This window comes from Cariama cristata, unplaced genomic scaffold, assembly GCF_000690535.1.
Source record: "Cariama cristata isolate BGI_N322 unplaced genomic scaffold, ASM69053v1 scaffold38657, whole genome shotgun sequence".
Classification (NCBI taxonomy): domain Eukaryota; kingdom Metazoa; phylum Chordata; class Aves; order Cariamiformes; family Cariamidae; genus Cariama; species Cariama cristata.
In genome coordinates, this window is record NW_009629105.1 from 569 (window position 1) to 16,803 (window position 16,235).

Genomic DNA, 16,235 nt, shown 5'->3' on the forward strand with positions numbered 1-16,235 from the left:
GGAAAGGCATCACAGATGTCTAGAAAGGCAAACACAGGGGATAATCTTTATCAAAACCTCTTTCAATAAGATTTCTGTTGCAAATCTTCACTAATTTGTCTCTTCTCTGATGTATTTATCAAATGTAATTCTAGCTTGTTTGGTGTTTCATTATCTTTTACAGGGTTTAAGTGGATTTACAAAATTACTATTAGATATATTTATTATAAATATCATTGGGAAAAATATCATTGTTCCTGGTCTAGAACATCAGTATGCTTTCTACACTTAAACATCCAATAGGCACAAATCCGGTATTAGTATGGCCACAAGTGCTCTTACCAGCTCCAAGATTTCTCTGTAGCATTAATGTACTTCATTTAGTACAGCTTCATAATTTGTAATGGACTGTGATTTAACACATACCAACTGATTTATACTTCATTTTAAGGAAAACGAAGTGGATGGTCCTGTGGGAGACTATAACCATCAGAAAGAATTCTTTCAGGTTTAAGCATGTCCTTGTATAACCTCTTGTGTTGAAAACATAGAGTCTGATACAAACAGAAATTAAGTTGGCTCAGATTTTGGCAAATGAGAGAAAAGGAAAAAAATCCTAACCACAGTGAGGAAGCTTGATGCTGCTGCAACGTGAGTTTGCTGACTGAGCTACCATAAAATAGCAGCACAAAACCAGGAAAATGTAACGTGGTTCAGCACACAGGTACCTGGGCAACAACCTGAACTTGTCTGTTTTCACTGGAGGAAAGAAACATCTTGTTGCTCAGTAAAAATGAGGTTGATCTGTCTGCCTTTCCACGTCTTCCATGTTGCTAGCTGACAGTGAAACATCTTTCTGCTTTGTTTTTTGCAGGGGGCTTTTTCTCCACCATCTTTTCCAGTTTGTTTGGAACTCGAGAGATGAGGATTCTCATCCTGGGACTGGACGGAGCAGGAAAAACCACCATTCTGTACAGGTTACAAGTTGGAGAAGTTGTTACCACCATTCCGAGTAAGTGATCAGTGAAAACACCCGATTTGCCCGTAGCTCTAACACACAAGCTTTGTCAGCTGAGCGGGCTATGCGCTTCCTTCCTAAGCAAAAGGACCTCACACCGTGGGAGCCTTGCACTGTTGTATTTAAGAACTTTCTTGCATAACAGTATTATGGTGTGCTATAGAAGTACTACATAAAGGAGTATTTTATGCTGCCCTGCTGAATGCAAAAAGTATTTGACCTTAAGATTGTTACTGTGATTTGGCAGGCCTTTCTTGATAGGTAAATGTTCAGTAAATGGTAACTGTTACTTTACAAGTCTTTGGTCTCCAAATACATAATGGAGCTATAATGCAAATTCTGGAGATCGTTATTATTGTACATAGGATGGTGTCAGTGAATCGTACCTATTTAATTTCTTTTTTTGACAAGGGTCTTCAGTTTGTTATTTAAACACTTCTGTTTAACACAGAGAGGAAGCAATCAGGTGGTTTAAATTTACATTATGTAGGAAGTATAACAAAACTTGATGTGGAATCTCATGGAAGGAGATGACGCTTATTTGAAAAAATGTAACTGATTTCACCAATTGTCTTAGCGTTCAGGCAGCCATAGCCACCTGTTCCAAACGCCCAGACGTGTGTGCCGAAGTGGTCTGGCTAGGATTACTTGCTGTGAAGTTGGAGGACAAGGGACACTTGGCTTTTGAGTCCCTGTCACGTCTCGTGGGTTCCTCCTGATTGGCCACGATCAGCTGACTTCGGTCAGCTCTTTTTTACCTCGTCGAAGCCAGCAGTTTACTGTGCTGTGATCCTCCTGCCCTAGGGTTGCGCTTATTTCAGCCTCCATAAATTTTAGGCAGTCTGCATCCATCGCTTCCTTGTGCCGTGTCTCTCGGGGCTGGCAGGAAGAGGAGTGACATACGTGATCAACAGGCTGTAACCTCATGCCACCTTCCAGATACCACAGTGTATTGGCTGTAGCCTCATTGCCGCCTTCCAGATACCACTTCTGCTGAGAAGTGGGTTCTGCTGTCGTCTTATGAGAGTGCAGATCTGGTGTTGACAGGAAGGACGTGTTCCTTAGCGCGTACTTGGTTCTGTGTTTTGGGTGGTGTGTTTTGGGCACACAACCTTAGCATTTGTTGCAAATCTCTACAATATGTTTACGTGTTTTTATTGTTCAAAGAAAAAAATTACCGCACTGTTTTGAGCCATACGTGTTTGTTGGCGTAACTTTGCAAAGGGCATAAACTTCGTTGTGTAGCTACTGAGAATTTTCAGGCCTGAAAACTTTAAACTAAGCACTGTAATGTTCTTCAGAAAAATAAAGAAAAATCACCAACAGTGAAATTGTTTAACTTTGTTTCAGCTATTGGCTTCAACGTTGAGACAGTGACATACAAGAATCTGAAATTTCAAGTTTGGGACTTGGGAGGACAGACAAGCATAAGGTAATAGATCTCTTAAAATCAAAAGATACAATTAAATGTCTCTAAAAAGTGCTAAGTTCCTGGAATTCTCCTAGCTGGCACTTCTGAAAATTGGTTAAGTTTTAAAAACAGCCCGTCATCAGGAGAGCACTTTTCATCTGACAGAATTCAGTTATTAAACCTGTTTTGGACTAAAGGTTGGAAAGAAACAAGTGGATGTTTTCACTTCCATAGTTTTGCTTTGAAAATCAAGTAGGCAATTGTGTGGCATTCTGAGAAAGAGGGAAGTGAGTGATGTAAATCCAAAAAGAGATTTAGATATTCTTAAGAATGCAAAGCTAGGAAGTTGAATTTGGGTATAGACGATCATTTTTTTTTAGTGAGTCATTATATGCATAAGTGTATTGATCTCTTCCGTACTCCGGTACGATTCCTTTTTGAACGCTAGGTAGTAAGGTGCAGCGTAGTTAGTTAATAATAAGTAAGGTGCAGTTAGTAAGGTGCAGGTTCCTTCCCTTGTTAGTTTCAGTAAGATAATTCTGAAAAAGGTGGTTTGTTTTGATCCTTGTTATTTAGTTGCCTGTATGAATTAGTCATTCAAGGTTTCTCTGTTCATCCTTTGGTGACCATAACGATTATCTGTGGGAGAACCTTGTGTGTTTAAACTTTCTTTGCTTCCCTGTCCCGCAGTTATGGACCTGTCGTCCTGCAGGCCGATTCCCACATAAATCTGTCCCCAGCACTTCTGTCCTTTCCATGTTTTCAAGCTGCGTGGTTTTTTTGGTGTGGGGTTTTTTTTTTCTTTTTTTCTGCTATTGGGTGTATTTGTACTGTCTGTTCCTTTTTGTAGCTTCTTGAAGATATTGTCTGCTTGCTTCCTTTCACCCCAGACGCAGTTTTTACTTCCTCTGGGTAATCTGGTTTTTATTATCTGGCTAAAAAGTACTGTTAAACATGCAAATTATATGACTGAAACCTTAACTTTATCTTTTTTCTGCAGGCCATATTGGCGGTGTTATTATTCCAATACAGATGCAGTCATTTATGTAGTGGACAGCTGTGATCGAGACAGAATTGGCACTTCCAAATCAGAGCTTGTTGCTATGTTAGAGGTAAGGAAACAAGGATGACAATGGTATCACTAGAATAGAAATTGAGACATTAAAACCTCTTTTTGGAGTAAATGTGGAATTTGATTCAGTGAATCAAGTGACACTCAACTTCACTTGTGAAACTTCAGCCCTCAGCAGAGGCCTGTGCAGCACCTCTGATGGAAGAGCACGACCTGCGCTGCCACAGTTTTACAGCTGTGTGCCGCGCTGTCTGTCCAGGCAGTACGCTTTGTTACCTTTTGGTTGTGTGAAAATTCACCCCTCTGCGAGAATGGCTGCTCAGTGCTTCAGCAGTAGCAAAATGAGGCCCTGAAGGATTAACAGGAATAAGCATCCTACTGTGTTTTGAAGCTGAAGAACATACAGAGAACAGGGTAATATGAGTAAGAAGACGAGTTGAGCAAAAATTCATTTATTTTTTTTCCCCCCTGATTCCTGCAAGCTCTTTGGTACACCTTGTTAAATCTAGCTACCAGCTTATTTCATAATATAACAGGCAGAATGGGCCATGTTTTGAAATTGCTCCCCCATGGTATCACGCTGGCATTGAAACTAAATACCATTCTTTCACTGAAAAATTTTCTAAAGAACTGAAAATCATTATGAGAACTGCTGAAGTTTCTTTTCATTCTCTGGCTTTTCTCTGCCTAAATAAATGCAGTGAAAGTCCCTGCAACAACTTGCATGATTCCCCTTTCTTTAGGAGGAGGAGTTGAAGAAAGCCATTTTGGTGGTGTTTGCAAATAAGCAGGACATGGAACAGGCCATGACCCCCACAGAAATGGCAAATGCACTTGGCTTACCAGCGTTGAAGGACCGAAAATGGCAGATCTTCAAAACCTCTGCAACTAAAGGCACGGGGCTTGATGAAGCCATGGAGTGGTGAGTAACAGCCTCATTATGCTGGCTTCAGTAGAAAAAAAATACCTTTTCCTGTATTTTTTTTTTTCTTTTTTGAAAGACTGGCTCTGTGGCAAGTCTGTCTGACGTAAAGGACAAGAGTAGCTTTCTCCTGAAAGTATTTCAGCACCACTGAAAGGACTTTTTGCTAAACTGACTTCACCTTTTTTCCTAGGTTGGTGGAGGCCTTGAAGAGCAGGCAGTGACACAGTGAACCTGCGGAGCAGTTTCAGCTGTGTCCAACACCCCTCTGCCTGCTGTCACGTGTTTTCAGGCCACAAATACTTGTAAATAGGACGGATTTGAGTTTGACTCCTGTGACATGGATGCCTCTCTTGAATTGTAAAACTGAACCAAGTGAATGTCTGTGTACATTGTGATATTCCATTTCTTTCTGTTTAAAGGATGTACTTATGTTAATTCGTATGAAAGGCTTACTGGCTGGCAAAGTTGTTTTTTTTTCCAACCCCCCCCCCCCCCCCCTTTGGTGGTTTTCACTATATTTGTGTAATTAAAACACTAATAAAATCTGGAACTGTCAGCTGTACTCATGGGGGTGCTGACTGCTCGAGGCTGCTTGCTTACAGAACCAAGTCCAACCGTTGCCCCTTCCAACAGCCACGGAGCTGAACAGGTGAAGAGGTTTCTTTCACTGTTGAATCTTTCAGTGCAGATAACACCGTGACAGAAGTACGGCTCCCGAGATCAATGGCATGCCTCTAGCTGTTAACACAGCCTTGGTCTTCTGAAAGGAAAATAAATGTCTTCAACAGCCACCTACCGCCCCCGGGGCGCCAGGGCCGTAATTTGGATTTAACTTCAGCCCTCATGAGCTGTTATTCCTGTACTCAGCACAGCCAGAAATGACAGGTAAGGTGCTCTGTACAGCTGCACAAAGCGATGGACAAATCAAAGGCAGGAAACAGATAATTTTCTCTCCAAGAGCTAGGATGTTCACAGGCATGAACAGAGTCATCACGTAACCCATCTTTTAAAAATGAAGTAAAATTTAATAGAAAAGATCATGGTGGTTGTCCAGTTAACTGTACATGCTCTGGTAAATATACATGTTTTGAAAAAATTGTAAAGCTCTTCTTTAAGATCCTAGATGAAAAAGAGGACATGAAAAAATACTAATAAATACAATTAAAATATGTAAATACTTTTTTTTTTAAAGCAGTAGTTCTTTAGCTTGAAATTACTTTTTATAAATTAATCCTCCAGGAACGAAAAAGCCTTTTCATTCCACCATTGCTAAATCTTTCAGTGCATGACTTCGAGGTCTCTTGGCCTTGTAGGTAGGGCGCAGGAATTCTATTTTTCTCTTCCTGGTTTCCGCTTTATTCTTATGTCTCTTCAGCTTCCTCCTCGCAGCAATGTCGGGGTTTGCCACAGTCTAGTGAGAAACAACACGTTTGTTTGTTTAGTTACCACTCACCGTGGTCCCTGTGGACATCAGGCGCTTCCCAAGAGACTGGGGAAGACAAGGCAGGGGTTGTCTCCGGCTCTCAAGCTGCGGGGCTGCCTGGCCCCGGTGACCACGTGTCCTGGTTTGGGCTGGGGGAGTTACCCAGCACAGCACCGCTCCTCAGGGAAGGGGGAAGGCAGAGCATCAGTCAGCCAGAGCCTGCCCCAGAGGCTCGGCTTCAACAGTTCCTTGTGGCGTTCCAGGAATGAAACAAGGAAACTGTCCCCATTCAGGATGAAGTTCTTCCTCAAACTCACCCTCCTCGCCAGGTCTCAAGCCTCTCGAGAAACCCCCTCTCTTTTTCCCAGAAGAGACAGCAGACGCTTACCTGCAACGCCCTCTGCTTTTTCCTCATCGCTCTCTTCTGGTTGGCCTCTTTCTGCACAGAAGAAAAGGCAAGCGAAAAAGCCTCCAGGCCAACTAACTTCTTGAGCAGTTCTATGATTTCCTGGGAAAGGTTCTTCAGCGTTGGATCTAAAAAACCAAAATTAACGTGCTTAATCTTTTCAGCATACAGAATGAAAGCCAAGAGCCCAGCCAGGATTCCTTGTTCTTTACTAAAGGACAACTGTACTGATTCATCTTGCCCAACACACCAGAGAGCGCAGAGCTAAGGCGCTTGTGACATCTGCTGGTTCTTCACCAGCTTTCCCAGAGGACCACAAGTGGCACTTCATCCAGGCAAACAAAAAATTATACTGCTGCGAAGCCAAAGTTTTTTTTCAGAAGGGTAATGGCATCCCAGAGGTTATGAAAAGCGGCTTGCTGTGTATGACCACCAGGGCTCCTTTGGGACAGGCTTTGTTGGAAAGCGTGGCGACTCCAGCCTTGTCAGTCAGCATCTCTGCCCAGTACAAACAATAAGGGCTGGCTTAATGGCTAGGGTCACTAGTTAGTTACCATGTATTAACTACAGTCACTGAAAAAGGTAATTGGGAGGGGGGAAGAGGCTACAAAGAGATGCTAAGGGAAAACAGAGCAGGGGAAATGTTTCCCCCAGTCTTCCAACAGATCCCTCTTCCAAGTGCTTGTACAGCCTCCGGAGAAGCTCGTGTAAGCTGCCTGCCTCCACGGCACCCTTCAGTGACAACTTCCCTGGATCTACACCCCCTGTCATGTGAGAAACCATCTCTGCAGTTATTCTGAAAAATCATTTAAAGGCCCCTGGGTCTTGTGCTGGCAGAGAAAGCAAAAAGTTCATCTTTCTCGACACACGAGGCTGTCAATCGCTACCGTATCTTTTCCAAGTCTCTTACTTGATTAGCTAAAAAAAAAAAAGTAGCCAAGGCAGCTGTTCCCTACCTAGAACACTGGTGCTGCCTGCTGCCCTCCTCCACGTTTTGGCACTTTGCTTTTGTATCCTTTCCAAGATGTGGGGACCCCGTGCTGCACACTGACTCCTCATGGCATGTACAAACCACAGATTTAGAGTAATACAACTCTTTTTTGGTTTGTTGTCCGTTCTTTTCCTGACATTGGATTTTGCTTGACTTGACACATTTTCATGAACTACCTAAACACCAGTGTCTTGCTCTTAAGCGAAGCGTCTCTCACGTTAAATGGGAAGTTGGTTTGTCTTTCCCCCACCAGGCATGACTTCTTAAGGTCTTTTAAAACAAACATGGGTCTCCAGGGAGAGAGTGTTGCTCAGGTTGTGTCTAGCAGGACGGAGTGACCTGGGCTCACTGAGGAGGAAGGGAGAAGTCCTGTGCACAGTTCGGTGGGTGTACGCCGGCCGGCCGGCACACAGGGTGTGCTGTATTCCCACAGCGCACAGCGCTCTTTCCCAATCTGCAAACGTCACTTTCAGTCCCTGTGCACACATGCCACAGGTCATTTTCTCTGTTTCAACAAGGGGAGCTTGGGGAAAACATCAAGCAAGCACCACCAAACGGGCAAGTCCAACTTGCAGTCTCTCGCTCTACAGTAACACAAGCTGCCATAAAACACACCCTGTTTTACATTAAAACTGAGACACACTTTTAACCGTAGGGCATGGATCTTCATGCCCCTAAGCCTTACAGCAGATCTAACATGGCAAGTCAAAAATAATGACACTTGGCAACAAGCCCTGTTCTGGCTTCCTTAAGACCCACGCTCTGTTCCTCTCCTCAGCAAGGACTCCATGAGTCCTGCTGCCATGAGCCCACCCTTGAGGACTACACTTTTTCCACTACATCACATGCCCAAGTTTTACCCACTTGCATGCAGGAGCCTGCCTAAACTTTATTCCAGTCTTTGTCAACACATAGATTTTTGTTTCAGCTGTCATACACTCTCCTCCTTTCCTGATATTCTGCTGAGACCAAGTAGGTGAAATTCACTGATTATGGTATCTATGCCTCAACAGACAAAAGGAATGACAGGCAGCATTTGTGCCGACGCACAGCTCTGACGCTTTTCTCTTTGCCGGTCTTTGTGGGGGAAATCGCTTACCTTGCTCTGCATAGGTGCTGTTCAGCTCCCTGTACAGAGGGGCGAGAATTGTTGGAAGGTAGGGCTTGATCCTGTCTTTCCCCAGATCCACTGAGATCGCTCCCAGGAACTTGAAGATGCAGGTTCTCTGAAAGTGAGAGCGTGGGACATGAAGTAAGGAAGGTTGGAAGGAAATCGCCTCACTGAACTGCTACAACAGTGCCGTGCGTCACTGTTCCATGCACGAGGAGTTGTTTCACACACCCAAGTCAGAAACCTGCTGCCGTTACAAGGCCTTACTGCGGCCAAGTACAGCCCTTGGATGAGACACAACCCCATGGATCTGTAAACGTGTGAGCTGTGACCCCACTGCGTCAGCAGCTGTTAACGCTCTGAACAACAGGCGTCTTCTCACTGTCTTGTACTGAGGCAGCTGAAGACATGAAAACTCAACCTCTCTTAACTGCATCACGGGGAGCAACAGTGCTTTCCCTGACGCTCTCGCACGCCTCCCCTTCTCCTAGCAAGTCACTCCCCACTGCCATTCCTCTGCCTGCACGAACCCAGCACTCCTGGGTTTTCAAAGGCGGCACTCTGTCTGTCCCCTTCAGCTTGGTGCCTTTGGGTTTACCACCCTTCCCTCACCCCACAGAGGGCTGGAAGCATCAGCAAGGAGAAGCAGAGTGGCACAAGCCTTTCCTGAGAATCCCGAACTGAAACACCTGTTGTTTCTTTGGCACCCACTAATCCTTGCCTCAGCACCAGCTCCCAGCACCCTCTGCAGCTGGTCCCCTGGAGGCAAAGAGCCAGAGCAACACTCTCTGGTGGAAGTGCCTGCCACCCCAAAAGCAGCTGGTCTAACCCTGTTCTTACCTTTAAAGGCACCTTAGGGGAATATGCTGCTTCTCGCTTTGCCATGAGAGACAGCTTCTTCATTAACCACAGCAATGTGGCTGGCCGGCCTTTCTCTTCTGTGTCCTCTCTTTCTCCCTCTCCTTGAGCAGAAATGTCTTTCTCTTCCTCATCTTCTGAGGCTTCCTGCTCCTCTACTTCATAGCCGAGTTCTCCTTCGGCCTCTTTACCTTCTTCTGAGGCAGGGGCTAGCAAGTAAATAACTTTGGCCACAAAAAGCAAATTCTTTATAACCTGAAGTGTGAAAACAGCGTTGTCGGTCACAGTGGGTTCCCTCATTGTCAGCACCAGGGCATGTAAGAGCCAAGGCTATATCTGAAAGAGGAACCTGCCAACCCAGGAGGCTGTAATGGCTTCACCCACTGCCACGTGAGCACCATGTCGCTCCTGAGGCAGGAAGGCCCACCTCAGCACCCTTCCCCCATAAGCTACTGTGCCTTTTGGGCTGCAGCACATCCTGAGGCAGGGCTGCTCCTTTTGCCTTCGTCATCTCCAGCACCCCTGGCTCCCCACAAGGAAATCTCTGACTAGGTTCACAGTGCAGTCACGCCTTCAGGCAACAGCGGACAGCTGGACAAAATGCTTCCAGCAAACAGCCAGGGCTCCAGTGCAGCTGCAGGGAACCAGCACCAGTGATCTGGATCCCCACTCCAGGAGGTGGTTGCCCAACCTGCTCCAGTCCAGGCTGCAGAACCAGACTCTCCCTGACAGGAGGGATCCCAGTCCTGCCCTGCATGGTGCCTCCCCTTTCCATCCCTTCCCACAGGCTGGCGCCACAAAAGGGACTTTTCTGGACCACCACCCCCCACCCCCCCGAGACGCGCACCTGCTCCGACGCCCTCAGCAGAGAGCGGCTGGGCCCGAAAAAACCCTGGCCCACCAGCACCCAGCATTTCTGCTGTCCTGGCTTGGCCGTACCCCTCCCTCCAGGCCCAGGGCCTGCTCTGCGCCCGCCTGCAGCCCCAGCCCTGTTCCGGCTCTTACCTGCTCTCCCAGAGACAGGTCCAGGAACTTGGATTGCAGCTGATGGCAGAATGCAAACACGAGTTCCTTCATCTGGGGAGAGGAAAAAGGAGAAGGAAATTACTCCATGGAAGGCAGCCAGTAGCAGAAACTCAAAGCAATGTTTTGCAGTCACCAAAGGCAGTTCCCAGGGGAGGTCAAGGGATCGGCCCAGCACAACTTCTGCCTGCATCTTGCAGCCTAGAGGGGAATCTTTCTGCTGCTGAGAATAAGACACCAGAGAAGCCCCCTCCCAGCAGCAGAGACACCTCCTCAAATGCTTTCAGAATTAGGCAGCAGACAAGCAACTAAGAGAGGAATGTGTATGCCGAACTATAACACTGTTTTTGTCCCAGCCAGGGAATGGGCGTGGGCAGGGGGGAAGGAGGAGTACAGACATCATTACCTTTTTGTCCAGTTCAGCAGTCAAGAAGACTGTGGATGCAGACAGATCTGCTGACGCCTTTTTCCTCTTCCCTGCCTTCCTTTCCCTCCACTTGATGAGAAGATCTTCTGGCTTGTAAGATGCAAACAACAAGCCAAAGATCTCAGTAGCTGTCAGCCAGACCCAGCTGTGAGGATGCCACAGGTGAGACTGGACATGACCTGGGGGAAAGAAAACCTCTTTCAGCACAGGAGCTGGTCCAGTGAGAGCAGAAAAAGAACCAGGTCCCTCCAAGAATTACCATAGCACATGCTACGATAAAAAGGTGAAGGAAATGAACTACGCTTATCTGCTCAGAACATCATCAAAGACTTCCTAGCAACTCTGTCCAGCCAAAGCAGAGAGCAGCAAAAAGCTATGGGCAGCCAAATGTCCCCACGGTGACCAGGCGTTCTCGAATGCACCCACAGCACTTCTAAACATCCAAAGACGAGGTCATTGCTGGAAGGTGATGGCAACTGGGCAGGAAAAGTGGGCACGGCACAGAAATACACTTGCTCCAATCCTGGGTGACAAGTCATGTCTTCGCAGCAACCATGCCCCCCTCAGGGACTCAGTGCCACAGTTCATCTGCCCACGATGTCTGGGGCCTGGCTGCTGTAAGGCTCGGGTGAGCTGGCCCTGCTGCAGACAGTCAGATCAAACCCCTGGACAGAGGCTGAGGATGCTTCAGAGAAGAGATGGAGTTGTCCCCTTGTCTCGCCTCTGTCCAAGCTGCACACCACCAAACAATCCAGGATTTACAAGGGTGATCTCCTGTCCCACTAAAGGCACCTGGCAGGCTGAACTCTCTAAAGACATTAACCAGCCAGATCCAGGCCTTCTGATAGCAGCAAACAAAACAATTAAAAACAAGGCAACAAAATGCCAATAAGCCAGCCTGACACCGTACAGTCTCAGTAATAGGGAAATTGCTTGACTTGAATAACCTCCAGGCCTTAACATCCTGGCAGACACACAGTATTTACGGCATTATTACTAAGTGTCATCGCTCGCTGGCTGGTATGTATGATCTCATCTTCCCAGGAGAACTGAATGTTTTCATCCAAGAGGATGTAATTATGGTCAAACACACAACAGTTTGTAATTATTTGCTCTTGGGATAATAGAAAATACCTCCCAGCAACTGAGACAGAGGGCGTCTTGTTTTCATCAACCACGTAACCTTTTCCATTAACATCTTCTCTTTCACTGCCCAGTAACTGTGTATTAGCATTTTGCAGCGCGCAAACCTTGTACAACAAAGTTCAGTTGTTTATATTGGGGTGTGAAAAAACATACGGCACACAAAGAATCTTCCCTGTAACACAGCTGTAATAGTTCTTGATACTTACCCCAGATATTGCTGACAACATCACTGTTCTTGGTTAACTGAATCAAGTTGCACTCTGTGATTAGCTTTGTTACCAGCACAAGAAAGCTGAATAGCAGCCTATCTGCAGCCTTCTCCTCCTCCTCTTCAGTCATCTAATAAAATCAGTAAGTCAAGAAAGATGCTTATAAGAACCTGAAGACAGTGCTTATTTACCCTACTAGATAAATTTCAGATCAACCCTGCAAAGAAACAGAAGATGGACTTGTACCCAATTCCCAAAATAAACAGAAGAGAAGCATTTCCTCTGGAGACCAAACCTCTGCGGGAGATTCTTACTAGAATCATTCTCCCTGGTTTTTATACAGAACTTACTGTAACAAACTGTTAGGTTTCTAATGCAAGCAATTATACACACTGTATATCATTTATGTCTATACATGTATTAGTGCACATTTGATTCTCATTATTAGAGCCAAGCTGAGCACAGATTTGCCCGCGTCACCTGGGAAGCCCCAAGTTGTTATAACAACACTTTTTCACTAAATCGCCTTCAGGTCCTCACCCTGCCTGCAATCACCAGCTGGCTTGATGGAACTAGTCAGTGCTTTACTTATGTGTTGCAGCACAGGGGGTGATTACACCGAATTTCTCCTCACTGCAGGTAATTTATTTTCACGTCTTGCCAATTTACATACCCTGAGGTTCTTCCCTCTTGTTCAGCATGTTGCCCTTGCACATTAGTAACACACGTGGCCACTCCCCAGGTGCAGTGACTGGGATCCCTTTGGGATTAATCTGAGGCAGCCTTGTTATTCTGAGTTAATCATGTGCACTAAAAAGATTTTCCATAAAACAAAAGCATGGTCTGAAGTACAGGAAGGGAACTCCTTTCAAAGTTAAAGCTGTAGATAATGCTGAACAAAGCAGTCACAAGCGATGCACTCCTGACCTTCCACGCTTACACAAACCTCTGCAGCTAGCAGACATGCTTCCCAGTTAAATGGATGCCGGGCTGTTCTCCAACTAAACAGATTCTAACCCATCCCAGTGCTAGCCATGCACCTTGCCATCCTTTCTGATGGTGGCTTTTGTAACTCCACTTTCAACAAAAAACAGAAGTCTCTCTTCTCGTGCCACCGCAGGAAAGACCAGAAACAGGGAAAGCTACCTCAACATTCCTACTGCTACATGCTGTCAGCCCACCAAGTCACAAAGGTAAAAAGCAAAAGCCTGAGACTAGAGGGCTGTTTCAAGGACCCCTTCCACCCACAGAGATCTTGAGAGAGGCTGGGGCAAGGAGCAATGTATCTGCTCGTTACACAGTATGTCAGGCCAAGTGGCTTTGCAAAGTTCCTTTGCCCCTTGTGCTGTGACACGACATCAAATTTGGGCTTACAGACAAAAAAATATGGTTCTAGGTCCCCTTCAGAACAAATATGTGTGATTTGTGTCTTTCCTCAGTCTCAAACAGTAGGTCCAACTGTTAAATCTCTCCTACACTTCTTCCCTTTTTCCATTTTCTTAATTCCCTTTCCTCAAGCCTCACACATGCGAAAAACTACTTACGCCTTCAAATTTAATTGGGTTGATTTCTTTTTCAATCAAGGTGAGGACAGCTTCAAGCCGCCGTTCAAACATCACTCCATCCACTTCAACAAACAAACCGCATGCCTGGGCAGCCAACCTTCTGTGGGAGCTCTGCCAAAAGAGTAACACCCCTCGTTACTTCTCGACAACCAAATCCTGCAGCTCCCATGTGCAGGAGCTGATAACAACTCTTACTTTTGCCTGTAGCAACAGCATCAAGAGAAGCTGGTTTTCAGAGTACTATTAATAAAGGAGATGCTGCCAGCTAGGGACAAAAGCGACTGGCAGCACAAGTTATCCCTGGAAACACACCCTAAAACTGAATGCCAAAAGGCCTTTTCCAGCCCAGTTCCCAGCTGCAAGGCTCTGGGGGTACTCGGCACTCTGATTCTTCACAACGCAACAGGCAGCTCACAGCTATAAACCAGAACTGAACATATTAGAGATGAAAAGAATGAAGCAATGAAGAACCCTTATTCCACTAGTGTAGAGGGACAGAACCCGAGTTTGGTTTGAGAAAAACTAAACACCCAGGTACCCAGATCAAAATGGGAGATCTGTAAGACTAGGTTTGCCACCTCCCAGCTGCCAGCAACAGAACAAAGATAGTTTGAGCTAAAGACAACATGAAAAGCCAATTACTGGGATCAGAAGAGCTTTAAGCAATTTGCTCAAACCTTTAACCTGAGCAAAGACTACACCTGGTGAAATAGTGACCTAAAAGAGGAACTGTTAGAATGCAGCACGATGCAGCTGGGAGGTCTGTAGGCTGACCTCCAGCATCAGCAGTTCCCTGCATTTGTGCAGCTTTATGAAGCTGTACCATTTCTTGCTCTTCTTACTAGCAAGAGCTATGGCACCGAGCACAGCTTTAAAGCGCTTTTATTCTAAGCTGAGTCTTGCCCATACTCCTTTCCTAAAACTACTAAGTCAGGTACAACTGAACCCACCAATCTACCAGACCTGGTACTAGCAATCTCTCACTTGCCTTAATCTTTTTCAGTCCCTAAACAGAGTTCAGATCTGGTCAGTGAAAAGACCAAAGAATACCTTCTTGCTGTGAAACCACTCTGTGACCAGCAAAAACATCAGATCTTGTTTTTCATTGTTTATCTTACTGAGGAGAGATTTACAGGTCAAAGCCGCCATCTTTTTGCATTTGGCAGAGTCATCATTTATCATCATCATACAAAGAGAGACAAAAAACAGCCCGCAGTATTTGTGGAGGAGATCCTGGAAAGAAACAAACGTTAGTCAACCGCAGATCCCCAAGGAACTTCTGGCATTTAACGGGGAACAGAGCGGTATTTGTTGCACTGCATACAGGAACAATGTCAGCCCTGAGTGGGGTCTGCGTGAGGGCAGGTCAACTGAAAGGAGGGGATGATCCCGTTGCTGGGGCACATGGGGAGCATACAGCAGCCCCAGCCCTGCTCAGACTCTGACTTGCGAACATGTCCCTGGGACAGCAACATGAGTGTCAAACCTTAACGGGCATTTTCCGGCTTAAGGCTTAAGTCCCTCAGCACTGCAGCAATCAGCCCAAAGGTCCTTCTCTCAGAGACAGCGGCTCTTTGCCACTTTACAGAGTTGCTGGGAACCAAGCTGAGATACTACATCTAATCAGGTGGTAGTGAAGCACAGCTTACTGTGCAGAATTTCTCTTCCTTCCTCCCAAATTCTTGATTGCACTTCTCTCAGTCTCCTGAATGCTCAGTCAAGCTCCAGCTGCAGAGCTTCAAGGCAGCTTAGCATTTTGCCTATATTACTCTGCATAGATGCACCATCATTTTCTAGCTTTCATTTTGATCTACGCCACCGAGAAGCCCTCCCTCTCCAGTCAGGCCAACAAAAGAGATATGGTACATCACATACCAGTTCAGTCAACAATGTCGTTCATGAATGCTGAAAAGCATGAGACACGTTGAAAAACAATGAGACAACTCTAGACTTCACTTTCCATTCATACCCCATTTCCTAAACTGGTTGTGTTTCTTCCTGGCATAAATCACCACCAAGTTTATCCAAACTCCAGCTGACATAGCTTTATTTTACTTGCAGACTGAGCAGATCAGATAAAGAAGTACTGCAGACTTTTCAGCATGTCATTTCTCTTTTGGAGCAAAGCCAGGTTCTTTGGAGATAAGTGAACATTCTGCTCATGATCAGAGATAATAGGAAGTACCAAGCGCTTCCAAAATAAACTGCTCTGAAAATGCTGTTACTGCAAGCCGTGGTAAGTACTTCATGCTCAGAACACCAAGGGATGCTCGTTACCTGTGGGAACATGTCAAGGAGGTATGCAATCATCTCCAGTGCAGATTCCCTTCCAGTTTCATACTCGTACCTGTGAGGAAATGATTAACGGCTTAGGGCTGGGTTAATACTCCAGAGAATGGCCAAGGCCAGAAAAACACACACTGACAGGGATCTTTCTACAGCAGCTACCAGACCTGGTCTGACACTTCGGAGAAGAGAAGCAGCAGGCCCATCAGCTCCATCTCTGAGAGAATGGGCACAGGGAGACAAAGAGGCAAAAAAGGGCCCCAGCCAACATGAGCCAGCACAGCCGCACTGTGCTATGGTGCTGGCAACAGGGTGAACTACGGTTCCCTTGAGCAAGGGAGGGGTCCTGCTCAGAGGAAGGTTTCAGGCACGCTGCTCCTGCTGA

At 45.9% G+C, this 16,235-nt stretch overlaps 2 protein-coding genes across 2 annotated transcripts in view; one reads left to right on the top strand and one right to left on the bottom strand.

The window, feature by feature from the left end:
* The first annotated feature begins 858 nt into the window (after positions 1 to 858).
* Positions 859 to 4,964, top strand: ARL1 (ADP-ribosylation factor-like 1). Its single transcript, XM_009705045.1, has 5 exons — positions 859 to 991; positions 2,348 to 2,429; positions 3,409 to 3,520; positions 4,224 to 4,402; positions 4,596 to 4,964. The coding sequence occupies exons 1-5, from the start codon at positions 901 to 903 to the stop codon at positions 4,624 to 4,626; spliced, it is 495 nt and encodes a 164-aa protein (XP_009703347.1). The 5' UTR covers positions 859 to 900; the 3' UTR covers positions 4,627 to 4,964.
* A 445-nt stretch (positions 4,965 to 5,409) lies between these two features.
* Positions 5,410 to 16,235, bottom strand: part of UTP20 (UTP20, small subunit (SSU) processome component, homolog (yeast)) — a gene marked incomplete at its 5' end in the record, with an annotated part of 63,979 nt that continues 53,153 nt past the window's right edge. Inside the window, 10 exons of the mRNA XM_009705046.1 lie at positions 5,410 to 5,816; positions 6,217 to 6,362; positions 8,325 to 8,451; positions 9,177 to 9,449; positions 10,200 to 10,271; positions 10,624 to 10,823; positions 11,997 to 12,129; positions 13,544 to 13,675; positions 14,615 to 14,797; positions 15,842 to 15,911. Coding sequence (XP_009703348.1) covers positions 5,661 to 5,816; positions 6,217 to 6,362; positions 8,325 to 8,451; positions 9,177 to 9,449; positions 10,200 to 10,271; positions 10,624 to 10,823; positions 11,997 to 12,129; positions 13,544 to 13,675; positions 14,615 to 14,797; positions 15,842 to 15,911 — 1,492 coding nt within the window. The remainder of the gene's footprint in view (positions 5,817 to 6,216; positions 6,363 to 8,324; positions 8,452 to 9,176; positions 9,450 to 10,199; positions 10,272 to 10,623; positions 10,824 to 11,996; positions 12,130 to 13,543; positions 13,676 to 14,614; positions 14,798 to 15,841; positions 15,912 to 16,235) is intronic.